Below are 12429 nucleotides of genomic sequence, written 5' to 3'. Positions count from 1 at the left end.
GATGCATGGCTCAAACTCATAAACTGTGAGATCATTACTTAAGCCGAAGTCAGATGCTTAAATGACTGAGCCACCCAGGCCCCTCGTTATTTTAAGTTTTCAAAATAAGTTTGCAGTTTTGTTTCCTCTTTGATCCAAGAATTATTTAGGACAACGAAGTCTTTTTTCAGTTAATAGATTTTGTTTGTTTAGAACAGTTTTCGATTTAGAGAAATGTTGAGCAAACACAGCAGTTTCCATACACCGCCCCATCACCCGGTGTCCCCTATTATTAACATCTTACATTAGTATGGTACATTAAGGAACCAGTAGTCTTACATTTTTCTTAACTCAATGCATAGTTTATTCAGATTTTCTTATTTTCTCCCTTTTTAAAAAATTGAGGTAAAAGCCACATAACATAAAATTAAATTTTTTACAAAGTGAAAAATTCAGTGGCATTGACTACATTCACAAGGTTGTGCAACCAACCACTTCTATCCAGTGTTAAAACATTTTTATTACCCCAAAAGAAAACTCTGTTGTCCATTAAGCAGTGCTCTGCTTTTCTTGCTCCTCTCAACCTCTGGCAACCCATGTTCTGTCTCTATGGATGGACCTGTTCTGGATATTTTGTGTGAGTGAAATCATGTAACATGTGACTTTTTCTGACTGGCTTCTTTCATTTAACATGTTTTCAAGATTCATCCATGCTGTAGCATGTGTCAGTACTTCATTCCTTTTATGGCCAAGCAATATTCTATCATATGTATATACCTCAATTTGTTTATCCATTCGTGTATTGTTGAGTAGGATAGTAGGGCTACTTTCACTTTATGGCTATTGTAAATAGTGCTGCTATGACCATGCATTTACATGTATATGTTTGAGTACCTGTTTTCAATTCTTCCTGGGTATATACCAAGCAGTGAAATTGTGCGGTCATATGGTAACTCTCTTTAACTTTTTAAGGAGCAACCAAACTCACTTATTAGCTCTAGTAGCTTTCTTGTGGATTCCTCAGGATATTTTCTGTATATAAAATAATGCCATCTGTAAATATAAATATTTTTACTTCTTTCTAATTTACGTGCCTTTTATTTCTTTTTCTTGTTTAATCCCTCTAGCTGAAACTTTCAGGACAATGTTGAATAGTAGTGGTGAAAGAAAACATCCTTGTCTTTTCCTGATCTCAGGGGGAAAACTTCTGGTCTTTCATCATTGAGTATGATGTTAGCTATGGGTTTTCATAAATTCTCTTTTTTGTGTTGTAGAAGTTCCCTTCTATTCCTAGTTTTCTAAGTGTTTTTTTTTATTCATGAAAGGATGTTAGTTTTGTTAAATGCCTTTTCTGCATCAGTAGAGAGCATCATGTGGGTGTTTTTCCTTTATTCGATAATATAGTGTATTTCATTGATTTTTTTTTCTTTAACTGTCTTTGCATTCCAGGGAAAAATCACATTTTGTCATGATGCATAATCTATTTAATATGCTATTAAATTCAGTTTACTAGCATTTTGTGGAATCTTAAATCTTTATTCATAAATCATGTTGGTTTTTAGTTTTCTCTTTTTCTGGTGTTTTTGTCTGACTTTGATATCACAGTAATGCTGGCTTCATAAAATGAGTTGGGAAGCATTCCCTCCTCTTATATTTTTTTAAAGCATTTAAGAAAGATAGATGCTAATTCTTTTTAAAGTGTTTGATAGACTTCTCCAGTGAAGCCATCTGGTTCTGGACTTTTTTTTTGTTGGAAGGTTTTTGATTACTGATTCAATCTCTTTGTTATAGGTCTGTTCAGGTTTTCTGTTTCTTGTAGATTTAGTTTTCATTGTTTGTGTGTTTCTAGGAATTTCTACATTCAGCTAGATCATCTTATTTGTTAACAGATAGTTGTTTATAGTATTGTCTTATAATCCTTGTTATTTCTATTTGGTTGGTAACAACGTCTCCACTTCCATATCTGATTTTAGTTACTTATTATTCTCTGAAAAAGTTTTGTCAATTTTGCGGTCTTTTCAAAGAACTGACTTAGCCTTCATTGATTCTTTTGTTTTTCTATTCTCTATTTCATTTATCTCTGCTCTAATCTTTATTCTTTCTTCCCTTCTGCTAGCTTTGGGTTCAGTTTGCTTCTTTTTCTAGTTCCTTGAAGTGTGAAGTTAGGTTATTGATTACAGATCTGTCTTCTCTTCTATTGTAGATGTTTACTACTATTAATTTCTCTCTGAGCACTGCTTTCACTCATTCCATAAGTTTTGGTATAGTACAATTTTGTTTTCATTAATCTCTAAGTAAATCTCATTTCCTTTGTGATTTCCTCTTTTGATTGGTTGTTTAAGAATGTGCTGCTTACTTTGCACATATTTGAATTTTCCAGTTTTCCTTCTGTTAATTGGCATCTAGCTTCATTTCGTTCTGGTTAGAAAAGATACTTTGTATGGCTTAATCTTTTTAAATATATTGAGGCTTTTGTGTGTGTGTGTGGCCTACCATTTGATTTATCCTGAAGAAGTTTCCATCGAGAGTAATGTGTCTTTTGCTGTTGTCGGGTGGAGTGATCTATATATGTCTCTTAAGTCTAGTTGATTAATACTATTATTCAAGTTCTCTCTTTTTTCATCTTCTGTTTTCTACCCATCATTAAAAGTGGTAAAATAAAAAAAAGCGGTAAGTAGTAAAGTCTCCAACTGTTATTGTAGTACTGTCTGTTTCTCCCTTCAATTCTATCAATATTTGCTTCATACATTTGGGGGATCTATTGTTTGGTGTGTATATGTGCATAATTGCTGTATCTTTTTGATTAATGGCCCTTTTGTCAGTGTATAATGTCCTTCTTTGTCTCTTGTAACAGTTTTTGATTTGAAAGCCATTTTGTCTGATGTTAATATAACCACCCCCATCTTTCTTTTGGTTACTGTTTGCATGGAAAATCTTTTTTCCATCATTTTACTTTCAACTTATGTCTTTGGATCTAAAGTAAGTCTCTGGTAGGAACCATATCATTTGATCATGTTACATTATCCATTCTGCTAAGTTTTGCCTTTGGATTAGAAAGGTTAATTCATTCATATGTAAAGAAATCACTGATAAGGAAGAACTTATTTCTGCCATTTTGCTATTTGATTTCTGTATGCTTTATACCATTTTTCTGTTCCTCACTTCTTACGTTAATGTCTTCTTTTGTGTTTAATCGGTTCTTGGCTTTGTACCACCTTATTCCTTCTCATTTTATTTTATGTATTTTTTTCAATGTTGTCTTAGTGCTTACCATAAGGATTACAATTAGCAACTTAATTTGTAACTATCCAATTTGAATTAATACCAACTTAACTTCAATAATATACAAAAGCTTTACTCCTATACAGCTTAGCTTCTGTCTTATGTTGTTGTAATAACAGATTTTTATCTTTATACACTATGTACACATTAATATAGATTTATGATTTTTAAAAGCATTCGTCTTTTTTAAATCATGTAGGAAATAAAAAGAGGAGTTATAATCATGCTGGCTTTCATATTCACCAATGTAATTGCCTCTGTCAAAGTTTATTTTTTGTAATGCTTTGAATTATTGTCTAGTAGCCTTTTATCTGAGCCTTCAAGACTCCCTTTATCTACTAGCACTGAACTCCTTCAGCTTTTGATTATCTCAGAACATCTTAAATTTTCCTTCATTTTTGAAGAATAGTTTTTCTAGATAGAGAATTCTTGGTTGACATCTATTTTTTTTTAGCACTTTAAATATGTCATCCCACTGCCTTCTGAATTCCATGATTTCAAAGTGAAATTGGCTGTTAATCTTACTGAGTCTCCCTTGTGCATAATGAGTCACTTCTGTCTTACTATTTTCAAGATTCTTTCATCTGTGGCTCTCAATGATTTGCTTATAATATGCTTTGGTATAGATCTCTTTGAGTTTATCCTTCTGGAGTTCACTGAGTATAACATTCAGAGTTTGACAAGAGAGAAAGGGAGGCGAACCATTAGGAGGCTAGTATGATACATTAGAATTGATGGTGTCTTGAACAAAGAGTGGCAATAGAGACAGAAAATGGCTATGAAGACAGTGTTTAACAATGAGGACAGAAAGTATATGCATGCAAGAAATGTTGCAGAGGAGTACTCATATGAGTTACCTTATTGGGGGACTGATTAAATGTCAGGAAGTAAGAGTTTTATATCTTTGTTATATGGGCAATGTTTGCTTTTCATTCTTCCTCTCTTAATGTGAAAAAATAACCATAAAAATTTGAATTCTACTTATAGCTACTTACCTTCACATTAAAAAAGAACCTAAAACAATATATGTTCAATTATTATTGTTAAAAGGACATCCTATTTATTATTTCTTATTCCTACATGTAGAAGATAAGAAAATTAGTAAATTAGAACATTTTACTTCTTGCCACTTCTCTTCCACCCACTTGAGTTTTTGTTTCTATAAACAAGAATTTTAGAATACATTCTTATTAAGCTATTTATTTATACTTGCACCTTATGTCTTCAAAGTTACTTTTAATAGCCTCATTATATTTGCTACAGATTTTTACTCAATCCAATAATTATTTCCAATATTTAGAAATATTTCTTTTATCTCAGAATTTTACCTTTCCTTCTTTTGAAAAGTTTGATTCCCTTCTTGACCAACACAAGTGTATCTTCAACTATTTCAGGAAATGGGTGGTATATTTGTGAGCCTTGAAGTATCAAAGAATATCTTTGTTTTCATTTCCTATGTGAATGACAACTTGGGTGGGTATAGACTTTGAAAGTTAAACCTTTCCCATGCAATTATAGATGTTATTCTGTTCAGCTTCTGAAGCTTAATGTTGAAGATAGTCTATTTTTTTCTATTTTTCTTTCTTTGCAAGTAATTTATTTTTTTTCTTCCTGTATTCTTGGTGAATTTTTGCCATACTTTAGATATAAGAAAACTTCCCTCACCTCTCAACCCTGAACTCAAGCCTCTCCAGTGTGTTTTCAAAGTACCCTATACTTAACCCGTATTGTAATATTGTAATACCACATTGTGGAGCAATTGCCTGCTTCTTCTGTGTGTGTTACCCACAACAGACAGGAAGTTCTTTTAAAGTAGGACTGTGTCTTAGTCATCTTTGTAGCCCCAACTTTTAGCACATAGCGAGCACTCACAAAATATTTGCTGAATAAATAAATAAATTGATAGATCATTTAATATCAAAATCTTATCAGGGTATGTCCAAGTGTTTGGTCTCGTTCCATTAATTATGTTTCAAAACTTAGAGTCCTTTTCATCTCCAATTGCTTTGGATACATCTTCTGATGTATCTATAGTTGGTATTTCTGTTCCATTTACTCTGATCTTTTCTCCAGGAAGAAGGTAGAGAACTATCTTTCCACTATTCCATCTCATGGTTTTCTTCTGTTTGACCTTTCCATTGACATTTGAGAGAGTTTTTCAAGCTTTTACTCTAATCATTGATTAATATTCTGTAGTATTGATTCCATCCTTGATTATGTTCAAATAATATCTGAATTTTGCCATTGCATGTTTCTATAACCTTAACTTATCCAACTTTGTTGTTATTTCTCCCTGCCTCTTAGCTAGGTCCTTCCTTTTCTTCATCTAATATCCTGTCTAATATGACATCTCTTTTTTCATAGAAAATGCAAAGCAGATTTTTTCCATTTACTTATGCTTCTGGTAAACCATTTTCCAAAGTGTTCATTTTCTTTGCATTTTGAGAACTCTATTTTCTTCCTTTATACAGCATAATCTTTCAAAATGGATGCTTTGTCTTGTATTTTCTCATTCCCAGCATTCTATAGCCCTTACTAACCAGATGTATGGATTTTCCTTGGTTTTTCTCATTATCTTCTCGATTTCTATTAGTTCCTCAGCACAGATATAGAGCTGAAAGACAAGTAGACATGCACAGGTCACAGCTACACTTTTGCCTGAAGCTGACATTTATCAATTTTGTCACTATAGGTATTTACCTGAGCCAAAATCCCTTACCCTTATTGTCTAGTTATTTCACTATGAAGAGGAGAATTCCTGGTTAATCAGCAGCAATCACTGGTCTTTTCCTTGATAGGAACCATAGATTAAAAATCGAAGTCTGGGGGCGCCTGGGTGGCTCAGTTGGTTAAGCGTCCGACTTCAGCTCAGGTCACGATCTCACGGTCCGTGAGTTCGAGCCCCGCGTCGGGCTCTGGGCTGATGGCTCAGAGCCTGGAGCCTGCTTCCGATTCTGTGTCTCCTTCTCTCTCTGCCCCTCCCCCGTTCATGCTCTGTCTCTCTCTGTCTCAAAAATAAATAAACGTTAAAAAAAAATTAAAAAAAAAATCGAAGTCTCAGAGAGAGCCCAACACACAGCTCTGTCTGCTCATCCCTTTTCATTATTGGCTTCACATACCCTTAAATATGGAACATTTGTCCACTCTCATTGGGATCATGTTGGTATACTCCAAACCACAGTTCCAAAATGGACAACAGAGAGAAGTATTATTGGGTGATATTTGGGCAAAGAATTGTCAAATACTATGTGCAGGTCCCACATAATAGTGGGGTTATTGCTTAATTGACTAGTAGGTGCCATGAGGCAGATAGTTTTATTACTATTCTTCAGGCCAATTATAACCATTACTATTCTTTATCTTCAAGCAACAAAGGTTATGTCCATTTCAATCCCATGGGTCTTGCAAATGATTGGAAATCCTGTCACATTTTGTTACTAGGATGCTTGTCAACAGGGTTACAGTTTCTCTTTTGACATCTTTTTCTGACTTAGAAAAAGGTACCCCTTTGGGGTATATTCAAGCCCAAGGGGGCAAGGTTTGGCAAGTGACCACCTCTGTCAGCTGGGTGCTCTGTACAGGGGAGAGCCTGCTCAGCCATCCATACATGCTGGATCTGGCCACCAGTTCTTCCTTTCAAAACTATTATAAGTTTTCATATTTCTCTAATTTTTCTTTAGTAATTTAATTTAGAGTCTAAGGCACAAACAGCTAGTCCAGATGTCATCCTAAATCAGAAGTCAACCAGATTCTATTAATAGTGATATTTCACATCAAAGATTTGGCTGAGATCATTGATGCATACCTGGCATTCCAAGTTGTAGTAGGTGTTTATACTGGCAGCTTTCCTTTTCCCTAGATTTATATTCAGAACTCTCAATAAAATATTAAGCAGTTTGAAAATAGAACCTAAAATATATTCAATGAGTATGCAGTTCTCATTTTCTTTTTTTTTAATTTTATTTACTTATTTTTGAGAGAGAGAGAGAGAGAGAGAGAGAGAGCAGGAGAGGGGCAGAGAGAGAGGGAGACAGAGGGCAGAGAGTGGGACTCAAACTCATGAACCATGACATCATGACCTGAGCTGATATCAAGAGTCAGGTCCTTACCCTGCTGAGCCACCCAGGTGCCCCCCTTTTTTTCAGTTCTCATTTTCATCCCACTCCACCTCAAAGTCCTGCTTGCTAACCTAAGGTATATAAACATAATATGAATAAAGGAAAATTGTAGGGAAATTATGTCACCGTTTTAAAGGATTAATCCTCAAATAAATGTCTCAAGTCTTAACCTCAGTAAAACATACTGTATGTCAATTCTAAAAAATTAATCATCATTATAGAAAAAGGAAAATGTTTGAAACTGTTTTAGCATGAAAATCCTCTATCTATCCCAGCATGCATGCATGTTTCACACACTGGAGAAATATGTAGCCATTTCTCTTTATGACTACAATATCATGGAATTGAAAAGAGAGGAAAAAGTATATTTAAGAAATGTATATGTTTAATTTTTTCTTCCTTATTCAAATTTTTAGCATCTCCACGTTCAAAATGCTTATGCATTCTAGGTGTATTATTACATTCCACCATTTCAATTAGAAGTCACCAAGCAGTTCTTTCAATTTACTAAAAACTTGGATGAGTTGGACTTCATTAAAATTAAAAATTTCTGCTCTGCAAAAGATAATGTGAAGAGAATAAAAACACAAGCCACAGACTAGGAGAAAATGTTTGCAAAAGATATAGCTGATAAAGGACTGTTAGACAAAATACACAAAGAACTCTTTAAGTTCAACAACAAGAAAACTAAAAACCCAAATTTTATTTTATTTTATTTTACTTTTATTTTTTCAATATATGAAATTTATTGTCAAATTGGTTTCCATACAACACCCAGTGCTCATCCCAAAAGGTGCCCTCCTCAATACCCATCACCCACGCTCCCCTCTCTCCCACCCCCCCATCAACCCTCAGTTTGTTCTCAGTTTTTAAGAGTCTCTTATGCTTTGGCTCTCTCCCACTCTAACCTCTTTTTTTTTTCCTTCCCCTCCCCCATGGGTTTCTGTTAAGTTTCTCAGGATCCACATAAGAGTGAAAACATATGGTATCTGTCTTTCTCTGTATGGCTTATAAAAACCCAAATTTTAAATGGGTCAAAGACCCTAACAGATATCTCACCAGAGAAGATGTATGTATGGATGGCAAATAAGCATTTGAAAAGATGCTCCACATCATATGTCATCAAGGAAGTGAAAATTAAAACACAGTGAGATATACTACATGCTTGTTAGAATGGCTGAAATCCAGAACACTGACAACACGAAATGCTGACAGGGATGTGGAGCAACAGGAACTCTCCTTCATTGCTGGCGGGCATACATTGCTGGTGGTCCAGTCACTTTGGAACATAGTTTGATAGCTTCCAACAAAACTAAACATACTAAGGGTGCCTGGGTGGCTCAGTTGGTCAAGCGTCCTACTCTTGGTTTCAGCTGAGGTCATGATCTCATGGCTCTTGAGACCGAGCCATTGGTTGGGCTCTGTGCTGACAGCATGGAGTCTGCTTGGGACTCTCTCTCTCCCTCTCTCTCTGCCCCCCCCATAAGTAAGTAAACATTTTTTAAAAAACATACTAAAAATATATATGATCCAGCAATTCCACTCCTTTGTATTTACCTAAAGGCGTTGAAAACTTATGTCCACACAAAAACCTGCACACTTATGTTACAGCAGCTTTATTTGTAATCACCAAAAATTGAAAGCAACCAAGATGTCCTTCAGTAGGTTATTGGATAAATAAACTGGCACGCCCAAGCAATGTAATACTATTCAGTGCTAAAAAGAAATAAACTGCCAAGCCATGAAAAGACATGGAAGAAACTGAAATGTTTATTACTAAGTGAAAGGAGTCCATCTGAAAAGGATGGACTTTTTTATTCCAACCATATGACATTATAGAAAAGGCAAAACTATGGAGACAGTAAAAAGATTAGTGGTTGCCTGGGACTGGGGGTGGAATGGATGAATAGGTGGAGCACAGAGGATTTTTAGGGCAGTGAAACTACTCTACTATAGTATGATACTATTATGATGGACACATGCCATTATCTATCTGTCCAAACTCATAGAATGTACAACATGAAGACTGACCCCTAAAATAAACTATGGACTTTGGATGATAATATTACGTTGATGTAGACTCATCAGTTGTGACAAATGTACCACTTGGTGGGAGATGTTGATAATGGAAGAGGCTTATGCATATATTGTACTTTCCACTCAATTTTGCTATAAACCCAAAACTGCCATAAAAAATAAATTCTTTAAAAAAACAGTGTTTTACTGTCATGTTTAACTCAATTACTACTTACTACAGAAACTTTTCAACTGATCACAATGTTATATACAAGATGTTTCTGTTTGTTTAAATGTTTTTTGCAATATATTTTGGCTTTAACTTTTAAAAGTAAGCTCAATATTTAAAAATGCACTGCAACTTGGCAGGCTTTTAAACCCTTGGACTTGCAGGCTTAAGGAAAGTAATGCAAATAACCATGGCTCAGAAGTGTAAGAAGAAAGTGAGGCAACCAGAACCTGATCCTCCTGCTCTAACAAAGAAAAACTACAATCCCAGGGAGCAAGATGCTGAGTTCCCATGAGAAGATACCACCTTCTAAGTTATATGGGACCATGTGACCAGAAAAAAGGGAGCTCAAGAATTCCAGGGCTGGGCTTGAATCTTCAGAATGAAGAAAGAATCACTGACTAAAGACCTGTTCAGGCATGGCTTGGCCAAGATCCCTAGGACAAGAAAGTTCTCAATTGCAGAAGATTTTGCCAAGTCTATGGATAGAGAACATATGTTCTAGAGCAGGCTGTACCTGATAACAGCCTATAGTATTCACAGTCATTTTATTTATTTATTTATTTATTTATTTATTTGTTTTTAATTTTTATTTATTTATTTTGAGAGAGAGAGAAAGAGTGTGAGCGGGGGGGGGGGGGGGTAGAGAGAGAGAGAGAGAGAGAGAGAGAATCTCAAGCAGGCTTTACATTGTCAGCACAGAGCCCAATGCAGGGCCCTATCCCACGACCCTGGGATCATGACCTGAGCTGAAATCTAGAGTAAGATGCTCATCCCACCGAGCCACTCCTGCTCATTTTAATCCTGTCTATCAAACTGTTATTTCAATGTCCTTAGTATGCTTGTGCTTGGTGATGAGGTCTTTTTCAAACAGCATCAACCCATGTAAGATATGTACAAAAGCAGTGAGAGTTCTAAAAATATTTTTAGGGACACCTGGATGGCTCAGTGGATTAAGCACCCAACTTTGGCTCAGGTCATGATCTTTCAGTTCGTGGGTTCGAGCCCTGTGTTGGGCTGTGTACTGATAGGAGCCTGGAGCCTGCTTCAGATTCTGTTGTCTCCCTCTCTCTCTGCCCCTCCCCGGCTCATGCTCTGTCTCTGTCTATCTCTCTCTCTCAAAAATAAATATTTATATAATAAAAATATTTTTTAAATTAAATAAATAAATAGGTAATTAATATAGAAGCTTCTGAGAGTGCTATATGCATTCAGTCAGATGCAATTATGCTCCAGTCAATGTGGAAAGTCCTAGACTTCAATGCTGTCAGGAAGCTTCCACATATGCAGTAGTTTCATGCAAAGAATCCCAGGGAAAACCTTGATGGTGGCAAGAAGCCAGCCTGACATGAAGCTGGCAGGACAGTATCTTTAATTTGCAGAACATTCTAAAATTTACCATGTGCTTTTGCTTACATTATTGGATTGACCATTCATCCAGTGAAGTAAGTTATCACTGTCTCCATTTGTCAGATAAGAAATTAAGGTTCATTAGGTTAAGCAACTTGCCTGAACCAGTAGGTATCAGAGCTAAAACTGGGAGTTCCAACATTTCTAGATGTAATGTCTAAAATTTCTATCTTGGAGATTATTCAGGCATGCCAAGGAAATGGAATAATGGGGAAGTCTTAATTCATGAGAATTTTCTATGAAGTTCTGCTTGTATTTACCAACTATCCAACTTTAGCAAGTGTATTTAGTGAAAGGTGTTACAGTTGGGAAAAAGCCAAATGGGTGTGTGTGTGTGTGTGTGTGTGTGTGTGTAGTGCTTCTCAGTGTGGACCTTAACCACCTTAATCACATTCACATGAGGATTCGACAAAAATGCAGGTTCCAGGCTTCCGCCCACAACCCAGTTTGCTCTGAACTCTAAGATCTCTAGGGGTGAATTGATAAATCTACGTCTTTAACAAGTCTGTCAGATGATTCTTGTGTATGCTAACCCACTTGCAGGGTGATGTTAAACCTGGTTATTTTCTCTTTAGGAAAAATTCTAACCAAGGCCGGCAGGTGACCTTTAACCTTGACATTGATGGTTTTTGGCTGCCGTCCTTTTTCCTTTCCCGGGTGAGACGGGACGGGGCGGGGCTTGGACGGGCGGGGCTTGGACGGGCGGGGCGAGTGTGGGTGGGGCGAGAGGGGTCTGGTTTGGCCTGGCCGGGTGGAGGGTGAAGGGTTAAAAGCTCCGCGCGCAGGCGCTGCCCTCTGAACAGGAACGGAAAGCAACTTCCGGTCGATTCACTCGGCCGGGCGCCGCGGATCCCGGGCGCGGAATCCCTGAACTGTGAGTAAGAAACTTCGCGAGCGAGTTCGTCTTTCGGAACCCGTCGAACACAATGGCGGGGAACTTGTGTGTGTGAGCGAGGGCGGTGCGCTGGTAGTACTGGTGCCGCAGTGAAAGAAGCCGAAGAGCTGCGGAGACAACCACCTCTCAAGAGTGGAGAGGGACGTTGTGCGAGAGAAACCACCCGGGTGTACGTCCCAGAGCGGACCCGGGAGGGGTTTTCCGGGCCCGCGACGTCAGCGCTGCAACGCTGTCCCCGCCGTGACGCTCCGTGGGGAGGGATCCTGCCCAACTCCGCGTCCAGCGCTCGCGCCGACTTGACCTATTCGCCGGGAGACAGGGGAGGCAGGGCTTGCGATGTCTGGGTGAGCAGTGGGTCCCGGCACGAGTGTCCCAGACTCCCTTCGGGGCAAGGGTTGTCTTCCGGAAGCAGTATTATCGTGGTTATTCTTTCGAAAACTTTTAAATAGGTCTTTCTGTTCTTCCCAAGGTTGTTGCATAATTCCGCTCTCTGCTTTCCT

At 37.3% G+C, this 12429-nt stretch overlaps 1 protein-coding gene across 3 annotated transcripts in view; it reads left to right on the top strand.

The window, feature by feature from the left end:
• TANK (TRAF family member associated NFKB activator) overlaps positions 1-12429 on the top strand; it is a 93571-nt gene that overhangs the window by 3386 nt on the left and 77756 nt on the right. The window contains exon 1 of one of the 3 annotated variants that reach the window (XM_019457595.2): positions 11776-11908. The exons of 1 other annotated variant lie outside the window; for it this stretch is intronic. Coding sequence is in view for 1 of the 2 variants with exons in the window: in XM_019457588.2 (XP_019313133.2) it covers positions 12266-12273 (8 nt within the window). In the remaining variant the exon portion in view is untranslated. Of the gene's footprint in view, positions 1-11775; positions 11909-11947; positions 12274-12429 lie in introns of those variants that run through there. One more of the 3 variants, XM_019457588.2, reaches the window with a different exon arrangement.

The sequence above is a fragment of the Panthera pardus genome, unplaced genomic scaffold, assembly GCF_024362965.1.
Source record: "Panthera pardus isolate Hobbes unplaced genomic scaffold, ASM2436296v1 HiC_scaffold_10, whole genome shotgun sequence".
Taxonomy (NCBI): Eukaryota; Metazoa; Chordata; class Mammalia; order Carnivora; family Felidae; genus Panthera; species Panthera pardus.
This window is presented reverse-complemented; position numbering and strand designations above follow the sequence as displayed.